The following is a 16,414-nucleotide window of genomic DNA, read 5'->3' on the forward strand; positions in this document are numbered from 1 at the left end:
AGATTCATATTACTTTATTTTGTATATAGACATATAATTCACTATTGTATTTCAAGTAATTCTTGGTTACCAGTATCACTCTGTTTCTGCAAGTATCTTATCGTTCGTAGAGTACATTTTTAAGTATTCTTTAAATACTTTCCATTCCCTAAATACCTTCTGGTTTGACATTCCTCTAATTTTTCCAGTTAATTTTGCTAGTTGCAGGTATTCTATCATAAGGATTTGCCACCCTGTAATCGTTGGTAAGATTTCATTCTTCCAATTTCTTGCCACTATTATTAGAATAGTAGAATAATAGAAAAAGATGGACTAAGGCAGAGTGAGGGATCCTGTGCCCCTTGAGTCACCAGGAACCCTACTTGATGGGTGAAGTGAGAGTCGAAGGCTGTCACGGGAAGGGGCCTACTCTGAATCATGCCAGGTGGGCGCAGAACTCAGAAGACCTCAGAGGGTGGCCCCATCCATTTCCTCCCTAGGGGTGGGAGGGGAAGACCAGCCTTGCCAGCTGTTTTCTGAGAGGCCACTGCAGAGGCAGCATGGTGGGGAGCTACTGAGGAGGAGGCAAATATGGCCTTCAAGGAGCATTGCTGCAGATATCGCTGCTGCCGCTGCAGCAGCAGCAGTGAGCAATGCGTTCCTTGGAGGCTGGGTTTGCTGCCCTGCAGATTCTGCCACCCCAGGTGGCCACCTTGCCTCATGCGTGGGCCAGCCCTGCTCAGTGGAGGTTTTTAAGCAGAAGTTGGGTGGTCGTCTGTCAGGGATGCTTCAGTTGTGATTCCTGCATTGCAGGGGGTTTCACGGTCCCTTTCAACTCTACAGTTTTATGATTCTATGAAGGAGCTGCCTTGGAGGAGAGAGCAACTTTAGCCTGCCTTTTAAAAGGGAAGGGTCTTCCTCCACTGGCAATTTTTTAATGGAGAAAAAACCACATTAGGATCAGACCTGATACTTTCAAACTGAAGGGCTCTTCTCCAGTCTTCATTAAACTGTTCCTGAAGATGATGTTACAGGAGCTTGTGTGTGTGGAGTCAATTCACAGCTAGTGGTTCACAATCTATCAATTATATTTTCAAAGACTTTGATTGTACTGCCCTCTTGCATTTATCTTTTGAGCATTGCCTCCCTCCTGGTTTCTCAGGCTTTTTATTAGGCGTTGTAATGTATTATTTATGGTTGTCACTATTAAATGTGACATCTTTTAAGTGGAGGAAGGGCCTTCTGTGATCTGACAAAAATGTCAGATTCATACTCGTGGAGACTTGGGAAGTGATGCTGAAAGGAGCTGGTTGTGTCTCTAGGCTTGGGAAAGGATGGGGAAGGTGGAGATTTGATTGCTGTCTTGAAATATTTTTAAAGCCACAGCAAAGAAGATAAGAGAGTCATTGTTCCCTCTTGCCATGTAGACAAAGGGACAAGAGGCTGCTGGTTTATATGGCAGGAGAGTGAATTTTAGGAAGACAATCCTACTTCTGAGAGCAATGGCTATATTTAGATTTGTACTGACTTAGATCAGGAGAGCTTTTTGGAGGGGGGAGTAGGAAATTTTATAAGAGAAATCTTCATTATTTGTTATTATATTGCTTGCTTGCTTTCTGCTGCCTTTTCCCCAAGCTGTGGGAATGGGATAGCACATATGCATTTGTCTGGTGCTTGCTTAAACATCTTGGTATGTGTGTTGGTGAAAACCATTCCGTTCTCTCAAGCTGTTAGCTAATGTGTAAGCCCCCCATGTTTGGGGTTTCTGAGTAGACCCATGGATGCAGGAAATGGCTGTAGCTCAATGGTAGACACACACTTTGCACATGGAGGGTTCCAGTTTCAATTCCTCATAAATCCGGAGGGGGTTGGATAAAGACCCCTCTGCAGAGCTACTGTCAGTCAGCTTAGAGTAGTGGCAAGGATTCTGTGGCTCTCAAGATGTTGTTGAACTCCAGATCACACAAGCCCCACCCACCATGCCCAACAGTCACTGGAGTGGGCTCTAGCCAAGGTCTACAAGTTCCCCAACCCTGGCGTAGACAGCACTGAATGGACTAATCCCTTTACTCCATATAAGGCAGCTTCCTACGTATCTTTTAATTGCCTGTATGTGGAGGGTTGCAGGCAGCCTCTTGAGTCATTAGCAGCCAGCTGATTTTTCTCAATATGGGGCTGCAAAGGCCCATCTGCTCATATAGAGATGGTGCTTGGTTAGGGAGGACTCCAGGCTGCTGTTCTAACCATGCTGCTCTTTCCTGAATTCGTGAGTAAATGCCCCTATCTGCCACACATGGGCGGAGAGCCCTTCCCAACCAGCTGGTCCACTCGCGATACTGCTGAGAACATTGCAGAAAAGTGATGTTTCTCTTTTGAGAGAAACTAGTGACCCAGCCCACTGTTAGGTGCAAATGGCTCCAGCATTTCTGAGGAAGTATTCTAGCAGGAGCCAATGAACCCTTAACCCCAGATGCGTGGAGCAGATTTTGTAAATTTTTGGATGTAGAGGGGTATGTGCCTGTGTTTGTGTGTGTTTAATAAGACAAGCTCCTCCATTTAAGAACCAGCATAATATGGGTGGCATTTCCTAGAATGACCTGCTCCATGTATGAACAGAATGTACTTTCCTATACGCTGCTGCATGAAGATGGGTCTAATCCCCCAGTCTGAAAACACACACACACAATCAGCTGGTGTGTGTGTGTGTGTGTGTGTATCAGCAGGTGCTATTTGAACCCAGGTTGTTCAGGGGTATATGGTAAGAACCTAGGTCTTCTCTAGGAGTTAGTGCGGCTCTGCCAAGATAACAGTAAGTTGTTCTCTCTGCAGTCTCATGTTGACATACTTTTACTTGGTGGGTTTCCACCATCATGGGGAAATTCCACATTCCAGTCAGATGTTTTCTGGAGGAACGTCTCTCAAGAGTCAGAATTTAGAGATGGGCAAAGCATTAAAGCATTGAATATAACAGGTGGGCCCCAGCCCAGCACTTCGTGTTGTAAAATAGTAACTTGTAGATAGACTTGTATGTTTACTGCTGTGTATAATAAACTACAAGAATCAAGTTACTAGTAGTCGTCAGTCTTTGTTCCTGGTTGTCTTCCTGCCTGGGCAATCTCAAGTGTTGCCTAAGAAACGCTGCAGTACTCTGCTATACTCTGCTAAGCTGTGCAACAGGCGAAAGCACTTCAGAGTTCACCGGCTTCAAAAGTTATAACATTAATTTCCTCTCTGGGCTCTTTGCAGTTGCTGAGGATTTCCAGAAGAGCTTTGCTGCGGAAGGTTGGTTCATCGGCTTTGTCAGCGCCATCGTTCTCCTTATCCTGGTTCTGGTGCTTCTCTGCTTCATCAAGCGCAGCAAGGGCGGCAAGTACTCGGGTGAGGTGCCCCCAGCCCCACCCTAGCACCTCGCAGCAGACCCCCGTGGGCCACCCCCCAGGCTATTATCACTTTTCAGTTACATAGCACTTTTAGTGTGCCTGGTGGCGTTCGTCCTCACAACACTCCTGTGAGGTAGGTTGTTATCGTTCCCATTTTACAGACAAGGATGCTGAGCTTGAGAGACGGGGGAGTTGATGGAGTTCACGGAGTGAAGTCCATAGTTGAGCTAGGAGTTGAACTCATGCGATCCAAGTTCAAGTCCCCTATTTAACCCACTGGGCTGGGTAAGTCCAAAACAGGGAGGGGAAACAGGACACCCTCCAGATGTTGCTGGACTCCATCGGCCCCAGCCAGCATTGCCAATGGTCAGAGATTACGGGTGCTGCAGACCAGTAACATCTTGAGAGCCAGAGGTTCCCCATCTTTGCATTACGTACTGGAGAGACAGATTTTAGGTTAGGACACGGACGTGTTACCAGCATAAACTGTTTTCATGGTAACTGCTTCCTTAAGGTAGCCTGGGAATTGCACTTTGTGAGAATGCCTCTTCCAGCTTCTCAGCATGCTCTCCTGTCTGCAGCTCCCAGGCTCCTTGCAGAGAAGCCAAAACAGTTGAGGCTTTTGAAAACTGGCGTTACCTTTGTGTTGTTCATATGCTCTTATTACTATTTTGCTGTCCCCTGAGCAGGCGTGGGGGGCCACAGGCTCAGGGGCCGAATGCAGCTTTCCGGGCTTCTCTGCCTGCCCCTTGGAATTCTCCCAGCCACCCTCTTGCACCCCTCACTGACCCTGCTTTGCACTCTCTCCTTGTGTGCTCTGACTGGACTGTGCTCTTGAAGTCTCGTAATGCCACTTACATGCCTGGATGGAGGCTAGAGAGGGGTGTGTGAGTGTGTGCACAAACTAGGCACTACTGTAGAAAGGTAAATTTTTCCTTGTTGCTCTGCCCATGGTTTCCTCTGGCCCTCTGCCTCAGGTGGGTTCTCTTGTCTGCCCTTGGGCGTTGGAAGCCCCAGGCGGGAGGAAACTGAACAGTTACTCTAGCAGGAGCCAACACAGTGATTCCTGCTAGTGCAGTGGGATTCCCCCTCCCACATAAAATGGGGGGGGGTTGGGAGAACCCTGAGAATACTGCGTGGGGGAGGGAGAGGGGAGAAGGTTTCATCTGGCAAACTGAAATGCTTGGGCCGATGGAACATTTGTAAGAGCACTATGTTTAATAACTGCCCCAAATAACTCCCCCCCAAAAAAATAGCATGTTGTTATCTAGAGATGCTTCCACTCATCTCTGATCCAAGAGCTTTGGCAGCATTCATAATGCTTCAAAGCTTATTTGCCTTGAGATGGCTGTGGGACAAAAGAAATGAATTTATAGAGACCCCTGGACAATAATATTTCCATAGTGCACATCTCAATGCTCTGGCGGGGACGGGCATGTTTTCCATCTCCAGCCCACATGGCTAAGCCCTCATTCAGATAACCACTCAGCCCCAAGAGCTGTGGGGCAGCTCTCTAACAACCGTCTGCCACAGGTCCCCCCCCCCAACCTGCAGTTTTCCCATAGTTCCCATCCCAACACCTCAGTGAGGCAGAGGAGAGGCATAGTCTTTCAGAATGAGAGGCAGTGCTGCTCCTCTCCTCCTTTTTAATAACATCTCCCTGCCTGCTTGGCCACCTTCTGCACTAACCTCACCCACCCCAGTCCCTCATTCCAAACCTCTGCTCTGCTCTGGTTGGTTGGTTGGTCCCCTGCCCATCAAGGCTTTCACCTCATTTGACATGTTTTCTCTTCTTCTCTAGTGAAAGACAAAGAAGACACTCAGGTGGATTCCGAGGCCAGGCCTATGAAGGACGAGACCTTTGGGGAGTACAGGTACAAGGCAGGCGAGTGGAGATGGCGGCTGGGGCTCAGGAGGGAGCGTGGGGTGGGAAAGACATGCAGGGCCAAGGCAGCCACTCTCCATGGCCACAAGGTTTATCCATGTGGTTTCTATAGGTCTGAACCTCAGGAACTTAAGTGGCCTCATGTGCCTGGGAAAGTGTGGGGTTTAGTGGGCTGCATTTGTTTGTGGCCAGAGAAACAGACTCTGGGATTTATTTTGCATCCAAGAGCAGTGATGGCATTAAAGACAGAACAAATTCATGCAGGATAAGGCCATCCATGGCCACAAGTCCTGATGGTTGTGTTGTGCCTTCGCTGTTGGAGGCAGTGATGCTTCTGAAGACAGCAGAGAGCTGTTGCGCCCATGGCCTGTGTGCGGGCTTCCCGTGGGCATCTGGTTGGCCCCTGTGAGAACAGGATCCTGAACTAGATGGGTCCCCCTTGGCCTCATCCAGGAGGGCTCCTCTTCTTATGCTCTTCCTTTATCCTCCCATCCGAGATGTAAACAAGCCTGGGTGTTTGGATAGGTAGTGCCCCTTCTCAACACTTCAAGATATTTACTGAAGTGAGCCTGCTTCTGATGCTGCCATGCACCTAGTCTCCAACACCACACCTTGACCAATCCAGCCTGTGCTTGGAATCCCAGTGACCAAACCTTGTGAGATATTAGCAGGGCTGTGTAGTTTTGCAGAAAGGTGGAAAAGCAGTAGAATGTGATATTGGCCACAGAACTCAGCTTCCTTAAGAATCTCAAGCTTTCTTTTTTTCCTTTTTTTAAAGGAAGCAAGTTTCTAGCCCTTATTGTTGCAAACACCGTATTTTTCGCTCTGTAAGACACACTTTTTCCCTCCTAAAAAGTAAGGGGAAATGTGTGTGCGTCTTATGGAGCGAATGCAGGGTGCGCAGCTATCCCAGAAGCCAGAAGAGCGAGAGAGATTGGTGCGCACTGATCCCTCTTGCTCTTCTGGCTTCGGGGATAGCCATGCAAAGCCTCTTGAGTGCAGCGGGAGCGCTCCTGCGCTCTTCGCTCAAGAGGCTTTGCATTGTTTTCTTGTTTCTTGTTTTCCTCCTCTGAAAACTAGGTGCGTCTTATAGGGTGAAAAATACAGTATATACTTCTGTGGGTTGTGCCTCACTTCAGTGCCCTGAATAGTTCTTTCTCCCTCTCCATGACTATCAAAAGAAAAATAAACTAAGTAAGATGTCATGCAAATTTGCATAATGTATACAGGTTGTAGAAATCCCACTTATATTGGCAGAGGATTTGGATTACCTTCATGTAAATCAATTGCTGGGGGTTTTATTTGGACACCCAGTCTTGAGTATGAGTCCCTCTTCCTTGGTGGTAGGTTCAGGGAGTGACCAAGCAGGAGGAGAGAGTAAGGGTGACGGTGGTGGCCGGTGAGTGATCTTCTGCAGAGTCTTGTACAAAACACCATCATCTGCCAAATGATGGTTGGTGCTGCCTAGTTAATAAGTAATCCAGTTTAGTAAGTGTGAGATTGAGAAATGATGGTGCTACACATCAGGGCATCAGGTAGTATATTTACACACACACCCCTTTATTGCAGTCCATAGACCCAAATCACACAGTACAACATTGCCTTAGTATACGCATTTCTGCCCTTAGTCCCCTCAGGAAACTCTCAAAATATGACACTGGTTTTCTCTCTTTTCTCCCCCATATCTTGCTTCATTAATGGAGGTCCCTGGAGAGGTAAGAGGGATATCCGGGGACTGCATATTGCCTGAGGAAGGTGGGGCTGGACAAGGACACTCACCCCCTTGCTTCCTCCCTCCCTTTTTCACTGTCTTTATCCACAAATGACCCTTAAATAGCTTTGTGCTTTCCTTATCTTTTGCAAATCCAAATGAAAAATAGGTGTCAAGGCAGATTACATTTTAAATGCTGTTCTCTTCTACTGTCTGCCTTGCATTAGCATTCCAGTGATGAGTTCCAGACTAACAGGCAGTCTTATTAATGTTAGCTTGTGAAAATGGCTTTTAATTTCTTGGTAGATCTCCCTTGAAATGCTACATGCCTGATCTTTCCACCCTGAGGATATATATATGCAGATTATGCGATAAATGTCTGGAATCCTGCAGGGATGAAGGCTTCAGAATGCCATAGCATGCTTACTTCGAAGTAAATCCAACTGGGTTTGGGGGGGGGTATTCCCTGGTAAGCATGCATAGGATTGCAACCTTCACGTGTTCAAAAAAGTACATATATTGTCTTTGCGTGTCTGCAACTGCTCTGGCAGATAGGCCAGTTTTATTTTCCCTAGAGGGAGGTTTGAGGAAATGCTGGTTTGCCTAACAAGGGCCTGCGAATGTGTTGCTGAAGCAAGGCTCAAATGACAGATGCTCTGATTTGTAGGGAATGGACAGTACTATCCACACCAACCCATCTAAACCCCATAGAACACAGTGGGCTTAACTACTGAGCAAGCATGCATAGGATCATGTGGCACGTCTGTGAGCCACTGTAATATCCACTTCCTGAGGATCATTTGTTTCTCTCTCCCCCCCCCCCCCCGTTCTTGGGTTGTGGTTTTTTGCTGGGGATGGTGGCTGAGTGAAGACTTGGCTTTTTCAAAAGGCATTCTCCATTAGCTAACTGCAGGCCTTTTTGAACTGTGGTTGTTTTAACTTGATTTTATCTTATCTTCTTATCTGCCTTCCTACTTTGGTTTTATTGATTGTTTTTAGACAGACAGATAGGGTTTTGATACCAAAACAAGAAAACACTCAAGAATATAAAATCACTATTCAGTAATCATCAAAACTGATGACCACATGTGTGGGGGTGGAGCACGAAATCCCGTATATTTTCAGCTGCACATTTTTCATTCATTTTTTTCTTTGTTGCCAAGCAACAATTCAGCACTTTCCAAATTCAGGCCAATAATCCTTTTCGGCTAACAAGCGGCTGAAGTTCCTAGAGCTTTGAACAATGAACACCGACATAGGAAATGCAGCAGATGTTCAACGAGCCCATATGCCCGTCTCAAAGCTCCCCCACCCTCCAATGTTTTCTATTTTGATAATAAGTGAATATTTATTGTTAGCCTCTTTGGGCACAGCTTATAAATAAATTCAGTCAATCAGTTGAAGCATGCAGTACTCTTCCATAATGAACTGCAATGGGCAGTCAGTGAAACTACTAAAGATACAGCTCTCCTAATTACCGGTATATATTTAGGAAAGAGCAGGTGTGTGCTACTGGAGCAGTGCAACGTTCACACAATTCAACATTAACATCTCAGATTGTATAAAAACATTCTTCATTGCATTTGTAAATTTGACTTTTGCTACTGCTGCCTCAGTACTACAAAATTGCTCATAAGAGAAACTGTATGAATGAATGAAATCAAGCATTCCAAGAGGTCCCGTTAGAAGTACAATTTAAAGCTTGTTGTAAAAGGCAAAGTTTGGACAACTTGTTACCCATTTTTAGCTAATTATAAACAATGCAACTTTGAACTCCCATTTTACAAAGGGTGCTTTGCTTTAATTATTATTTTACTGATGGTGTTTTTATGAATTTGGAGAATTGATTTTAGAGTGTTTGGCCGTCCCTTCTCCCAAAGCCCTTTTCTTTAAAATAATTTTTGAACAATGTTGGGATTCCAGATACTGTGCACACGGAAAAAGTGGATCATAGAATTTAGCTATACAGTCATACCTTGGGTTGAATATGCTTCGAGTTGCGCTCCTCGGCAACCCGGAAGTAATGGAGCGCGTTACTTCTGGGTTTCACCGCTTGCGCATGCGCAGGCGCTCAAAATGACGTCACACGCATGCGCAGAAGTGTCGAAAAGCAACGTGTGCGTGCACAGACGTGCCATTGCTATTCACGTTTACTTCTAGATGCGAAGAGGGCTCCGGAACGGATCCCGTTCGTATCTGGAGGTACCACTGTATCCAAAAGCAGGAACCTTCAGCATTTTCATACTCAGGACCCACTTGTAACCAAAACATGAATTTTGGAGACCCATTTTTTAATCTTTTACCATATATTTGCATGGTGGTAGTGCTCCTGTTGCGACCCACAAGTTGAAGACCAGTGTCCTAAAGGAAACAGTTACCTGTGGACAAATGCAGTCCATCTCCTATTGAAACCAATGGCAAAACTTGGTTTTAATGAACAGGAACTGACACAGTTGTACAGGGGAGAGAGGAAGTGTGTGCGTATATATAATGCCATCAGGATAAAAGTGACCCAAGAGCTAATTGTGCATGATTTGACCTCTTTCTCTCTTGTTGTCTTCCTTCCTTGAAGTTCATCAATGCTTAGAATTAGGTAACGATCTCCCCCTTGCCCTCCAGCCCTTGCACTTTTGTCCTGATCTGCTTTCCTGGAGCACCAAAGCAGCATCGTCTCAGCTACCTGCCATCTAAGCCTTGCAGAAGGCGCCCTGGGGTTCCCCGCTTCCTCCCTTTGGGAGATACTGAATAGATGCTTTTTTCCTAGTGCTGCAGCCTGCATGCTTTCCTCTTTGCGGTGTGCAGTGGGCATGGGCCTTCGTAGCTTTGTCAGAATTGATGACAACAGAGATTCACTTTGGTCCCTGCCTCATTAGTTCATGGGCATGTTTGCACACTTCTACAGCCAGGGCTTTGCTCAGCCCCTCTAGGGTTTACTTGACTGAATATGCCTGCTTCTTTCTAACAGATGTCACCCCTGTAGTACAATTGGACTTTCCTTTGAACCTGATTTCTCTCTCTGTGCAGCAATCTGCAATTCTGTACAAGTTCAGAAAAACTGCAGAACTTGGTACTAGCTACATAGCGTCTTGAGAATCTCAACTTCTGTTTAAATGGGGTCTGGGTTGGGGAGCTTGTTTCTGGGCCTTATGGTTGTGAAGACAGAGCAGCCATTTAGTGAAATTGGCAAACCCCAAAGGAGTATTGACAGGATTTCATGAGACCAGAAAGTGAGGCATTCAGTGATCCACGGTGCTCATTGCCCCTTCCTACAGCAAGCAAAGTCAGAATAAATAATATGAGCTAAGGAAATAGATGCAGATTTGCTTAGTTTGCATGATGCATACAGGTTGCAGGATCTGGCATTTCCTGATATAACGTTTGGGGTTTCTTGCTGCATTTTTAAAGCACACATAGCCTTATCTCCATTACACACCCACACTTTCTTCCCAGTCATGCCTGTCAGGAGCTGTCCTACTGTCGAGTAGGACCCTGGCAGAGACCCATGCCCGACTGGCATGTTCTCTCCTTCCTGGTCAATCGTTCAGGAGCTTCAAAAGCTTTCTTCTGCCCAAACATCACAGTGACTGATGCCAACAGACATCAGCACACTTATGGATCCACAGAGTCTTCGCAGCTTGCATAACAGAACTCAGTAGCTCAGCATTTTGGCTAATCTACTTTATTTACATATAATACATTCGGAGCATTTTGACTTAGCTCTTTCCTCTTTCTCATCAGACAGCAAAGAGAAAGAACAAAGGACAATAGTCCCACTTCACAGAACACAGTAACACAAACATCCTGTCTCCGTCACTTCCCACTCTGTGGGGTCAAAAACATATACAGTGATGTGAAAGACAACAATCCCATGACTGCAATCACGGAGCAGGAATCTTAACATTGCCATCTCTGGCTCACTTACAGCCCATGTTTTGCAGCCATAAAACAAACTTTTTACATGTCCTTTATGTGCATTTTTGCTCCTGCCACTTTCCACATCCACTCCTCTGCTTGGGTTTTAGTCATGCATGCATGCCTGAAAAGTGTTTCCTGCTGTGTGTTTCATCTTTGCACGCTTACACATTGCCCTTTGGGGCATATCCTTGGCCTGCCCCTTTTTGGTGTGTTTATTGCCGACACTGTCTGTCTGTATCTGTCTCTCTCTCGCCATGCTTTGTATTGCAAATTGGGATCACTTCTCACAATAAGAGGAAAGACAGACCCACGCCATACATTTAAAGCTCATGACTTCCCCTAAACTGCAGCTCCCAGAATTCTTTGGTGGAAGGTGTTTGCTCTAAATGTACATTGGATGTACTTTAGGTGTGTGGTGTTGATCTACCTGAAGATGTGGGACATGGGGTGGGGGGCAGGGGAGAGATTGTGCAGGTTTAGGGAAGTTTTTTTATGACTGGTGTTTTAATGTATTTTTAATCTCCTGTTGGAAGCTGCCCAGAGTGGCTGGGGAAACCCAGCCAGATGGGCGGGGTATAACTAATAAATGAAGATGATGATGATGTCTGCAAACATATCCCTGAGATCCTAAGCCAATTGCATCGCTCAGGCATATGTTGACCACCTGCCCACAGTCTCCTCTTCAAATGTTAAAATGTGTCCCTTTGGGCCAGTTTCAAACATTCGTTTTCTCTTACGTGCAGCGATCCTCAAGGGTGTAATCCTGGAAGCACAGACTTCAGCAGGTCCTCTCCCTGTCCCGCAGGAGAGCACTCAACCTTGGGCTTCCCAATTTGCATTTCCGTTTGCACTTTCCTTTGTTGTAGGCTCACAACCAGCATTTGATGCTCTTGGGAGCACAGGACTTTTATGATGACATTTGTAAGGGCCAACCTAGACACTTACAGGCATCTTAAGCACATGTTTGCCTGGTTGCATACAAAGCAGGGTGTGTGTGAAACCGACTCCCTCCCCACCTTACCTCACTGAGCTCTGCTTTAAATAGTACTTGAATTTGGGCATTCTCATCCACCTTATGGCACTTCACACATTCAAAAGAGGCTCTGAGGGACATGTTTGTGAGGGCTTTGTACACACCTCACATTTAAAACACATTGCTTCCCCTGAAGAATACTGGGAACTGTAGTTTACCCTTTGCAGCGCTATAATTCCCAGGATTCTTTGGGGGAAGGGTATAGTGTGTACAGAGCCAGAGAGTGATCCTGTGGATTACTGTGGCTGAGCATGTTAGTGCCTGAAGTGCATAATCAAAAGTGCATTCTCCTTCTACCCACTGAGATGGGGCACAATCCACCAAGAACTTCTCTTGCACAAGACCCACTGAAACAAACAGTGCTACTTCTCAGTGACTTAAGCCCCAGGGGACAGGTCTGTCTGTCTTCCACTCTGCTGCACTTAAATGACAACCCAAACCTGTTGCCTAAGGGCTTCTCGATGCTAACCTTTTGCCCTGCTCTTCCCATGCTTTAAAGCTCCATCTTTTGCCCCAGAGCTTTCCCCGTGAAAACCCACTCTTTAAAGTTGAAGCACAATGAAGAGCAATGCTCCAATTCCGTGGTAAAGAGCCACTGTTTAGTAAAGAGCCACTGGGGAACTCTCCAGAGGAAAGGTTAAGTGCGGATAAGCCCTAAGATGACTTCTCCTCCTCCTCCTCCTCCACCTCGTTGTTGTTGTTGTTGTTGTTGTACCCCGCACATGTGTCTGGGTTGCCCAGCCACTCTGGGCTGCTTCCAACACATTATAAACCACAGAAAACATCAAACATTAAAAACTTCCCTAAACATGGCTGCCTTCGGATGTCTTCTAAAAGTCAGATAGTTGTTTATTCCCTTGGCATCTGGTGGGAGAGCGTTCCACAGGGAGGACACCACTACCAAGAACGGTTCCCTGTAACTTCCCTTCTTGCAATGAGGGAACCTTGGAGCTGGACCTCAGTGTCTGGGCTGAATGATGGGGGCAGGGCTACAAGTGCGCTGCAGATGCAGTTTCTCTCACAGCCGTTCCCACAGTGTGTGAAGCCATATTTGTAATGTGTGGACTGGTCCTCTGGCACACAGTTGTATGCATGCACTTGACTTCTCCCCACCCCCAAAGATTCAAGTCTTGCAGTTTTGCATGCTGCCTTATATTCCTTCAGGTGTTGGGACTCCAACTCCCATCAGCCCCACCCAATGTAAGAAATGGTCGGGAATGATGGGAGTTGGAGTTCAATGGCACCTTGGGGGCCACAGGTTCCTGCACCCATGATTTGTATGCTTCCCTTTGAGGTCTGCCTTGCCTAGTGGAATGTAGAGCACACCAGTTGCTGCTCTTGCCCTTTCTCATCCCTCTTCTTTCCTCCCTGCAGTGATAATGAGGAGAAACCCTTCACAAGCAGCCAGCCCTCCCTGAATGGCGAAATCAAAGCCCTGGGAAGCGACGACAGCTTGGCTGACTATGGGGGCAGCGTGGATGTCCAGTTCAATGAGGACGGCTCCTTCATCGGCCAGTACAGCGGTCAAAAGGGCAAAGAAGGAGGGGGAAATGACAGCTCAGGGGCTACGAGTCCCACCAATGTGGTCACTGCCCTGGAATAAAAGAGGGGGCACTTCCCCAAAGGATACCCCCAACCCTGGGGGAAGAGGATTTCCCTGTGGATTATTGGGTTGAGGACACAGGGATAACCCCCTCCTCACCAAGGGAAAGAAACAAAGAAATAATAATTGCTCAAGCAGAAGTGGTAATTGGGGGAATTCACCCCTTTGTTTACTAGCTGACCCCCCACCCCATCAGGGAGGGTTAGAAAATCAGGGGATTCCCATAATTATTCACCAGCCCTGAGCAAAGTCATATCTCTCTTTTCTGCACCCCTCTCCCAAAACCCAGTTATCCTTCAGCCAAATTGGGTGTGTGTGTGTGTTTGTGGTGGGGAGGGCAGGGCAGTGACAAGCTTAGAGGGGTTTGTGGGGCTCAGGGTTCAAAATTGCCAAAAGAACAGATGACCCCCTTCCCAAGCCTCAGAAATGTTCCTTCTTCGTAGGTGTTTAGGAAGCAGGTACTAACTGGTACTGCAAAGTCCCATCTCCACTCCGCCCCCCAAGACATGGGAAGCAGACAGAACAGCTGGTGGAATAATAGGGGCCGGGAGTCCATGGGGGTCTTCTGCCTGCCCCTGTGGAAAGAAGGAAGGAAGGCTTGTGGGACAGCTGAAAAGATGGCTGTGGGAAAGGAATGAGTATCAGTGGGCTGGAAAGTTCAAAAGCTGTGGGTCTCTTGATTCTGCTATGCACCCCCTTTTCATGGATTAAGCCAACTGAAGTTTCCTAACATTTGCACCTAGCAAGGGGAGGTGTGCCCCAGCTGCACCCCCAAACCCCACTGCATAGATTTGTCAATCCTTCCCTCCTTGCTTGCTTGATTTCCCAACCCATGCCTTGTTCAGGGGGCAGTTCCCTTTGACCAGTGGCTTTCAAACTTTCTGTCTCGAGGCTTGTCTGCTGAGGCCTTCTTGCACATCTGCCGTGGAGGTCTGAGTTGCCAAGCATTCTGGGACATGGTCCAGGGTCCACACTAAGCATCACAGTGGAAGATTGGTGGTCATAAGGAAGGGGTTCTTCAGGAGAAACTTAGAAGCCATGACTCACTGAGGAATCCCCAAATTAGTTTCCAAGAGGCCCCAGCTTACACCCCGGGAACAAAGTTTGAAACCCATCGCCAGAACTTAGTCCTCTTCTGGTGCTGAATTACCCACTTAGGGTGTGTGTGTGTGTGTGTGTGTGCGCGTGTGCGCGTGTGTGCGCGCGCGCATCTCTCTTGTTCCTTTTTCTTCCTCTTTGGGTGCCACATTAATTCATGTCCCTCTTTTTCTGATGACCAAAACCCACAGTTTCTTCCACTGGGCCAAATACCTTACCATTTCACAGACACCCCCCCTCCTCTTTCTCTGTTCCCCACTCCCAGCCTCCCCACAAACAATAGAGAAAAGAAAAAAACCCAAGAACCTCTGTGCTTCTTGAATGCATCTCACGCAGCTGCCTTGCGACACGTTCTGTCTTTTGAAAGTGGCCTCTTCACCGAATCAACCCCCACCCCCATCTCCAGCCTCTGTCTGATGTAATTTTTTTCCCTCTTGCTTGTTGGGGATGAAGCAAACCCTTGCTTTTTTGCATAAAACGTTTTTTAAAATAATAATAAAAAATAATAACAAAAGTACTCTGATGTTTTGAGCAACCCTACGCAAAATAAACCCCATCTTTTCCCTGGTCTGTAAATATTTCAAACCCTTGTGCTTGAGTTTGTTTTAGGTATCTTAGGACTGGTGTTTTGAAGTCTTCTAGTTGGTCTATTTAGGTGGCTTGGAATTTAAAAAACAAAAAAGGAAAAAACATTTGAAAAGTCCCTTTCCTCCTACTCTGTGATTCCTTCTCCCCCCCCCCAGCTCCAAGCCCCCCTGCCCTGTGTATCCTTCTCTTTTGTCAGGTCTGTTGCTATCTACCTTTCTCTCTCAATGGCTTTTTTAATATATATATATATATGTATATATAAACAGAATTATAAAATGGTAAATAAATGCTGGAATTGGAGCTTGCTTGGAGTGATGATGGGGAAATGTGGCTCACGGCAGTCGTGTTCTCTTGGGGTCCCTAAAGCCAAACCGGTTTTCCTCTTGCCAATCCGAAGCACACTCTTTACGTCTCTCAGTGACAGTTGCCCAGAACTGAGGTGGCATCGTGCTGTGGGAGGGGCCATAGCTGAGTGGTGGGCCACATACCTTTCATGCCTAAGATCCCAGGTTCACCTTCTGCCATCGCCAATTAAAAAGGGACCTGGGAGCAGGTGATGGGGAAGGACTTTCCCCCGAGAATCTGGGAGCTGCTGCCAGCCAGTGTAGACCACTGTGGCAGAATTAGAGGCAAAAGTGGGCACATCTAACCACTGCAAATTTTGCCTTGCTCCATGAGGCTATTTTCTATACACTCTCACACACCAGCCCTCTCTCTCCTCCAGGCTGGTCAATGAGGCGTTATTTGAGTTCAAGGAAGCATACACACTCGCGAAGGGAGGAAGCAGAGCTGGTGTGGCCTGTGGTGAGCGGGTGTGCGGCTGAAAAGAGAGGGTCCCAAGGGCCACACAGAGAAGCCTGTGGGACCACATTTGACCCCAGGTGTAAATCAACTTCCCCAATCAGCAGATGTCTCGGGCCAGATAAAGTGCAAATTCAGCGTTTGACATCATCAGCATGGACTTTGGGAAGATGCCCCTGTTGGTTTTTCCAGTTGGCCAGTTCCAGCAGCTTCCGACCCGGTTCTCACAGAAGGGGCCAACCTATATCTGAGTCATACCTCTTTGTGCTGCAAGTGAGGGCTTCTCATTACTTGATTGCTTCTCTATACCAGTAACCTTCCCTGCACATGGAAAGCAAGCTTGTCAGGGAGGAGATAAGCCTAGAACCAGGTGTAGCCAGACACTGGCCGTAACATCTAGTTTGACCCTGATAATTATAGA

General features: G+C 46.9%; 1 protein-coding gene across 9 annotated transcripts in view; it reads left to right on the forward strand.

Annotated features, from left to right (window-relative positions):
* Positions 1–15,492, forward strand: part of L1CAM (L1 cell adhesion molecule) — a 102,315-nt gene extending 86,823 nt beyond the window's left edge. For 3 of the 9 annotated variants that reach the window (XM_082205696.1, XM_082205697.1, XM_082205701.1), the window contains 4 exons: positions 3,226–3,357; positions 5,161–5,233; positions 6,948–6,959; positions 13,278–15,492. In XM_082205696.1, coding sequence (XP_082061822.1) covers positions 3,226–3,357; positions 5,161–5,233; positions 6,948–6,959; positions 13,278–13,506 — 446 coding nt within the window. In that variant the 3' untranslated portion in view covers positions 13,507–15,492. The remainder of the gene's footprint in view (positions 1–3,225; positions 3,358–5,160; positions 5,234–6,947; positions 6,960–13,277) is intronic. The other 6 variants (XM_082205698.1, XM_082205700.1, XM_082205699.1 and 3 more) reach the window with 5 other exon arrangements.
* Positions 15,493–16,414: the final 922 nt, after the last annotated feature.

The sequence above is a fragment of the Podarcis vaucheri genome, assembly GCF_965113315.1.
Source record: "Podarcis vaucheri genome assembly, chromosome: 17".
NCBI classification, from domain to species: domain Eukaryota; kingdom Metazoa; phylum Chordata; class Lepidosauria; order Squamata; family Lacertidae; genus Podarcis; species Podarcis vaucheri.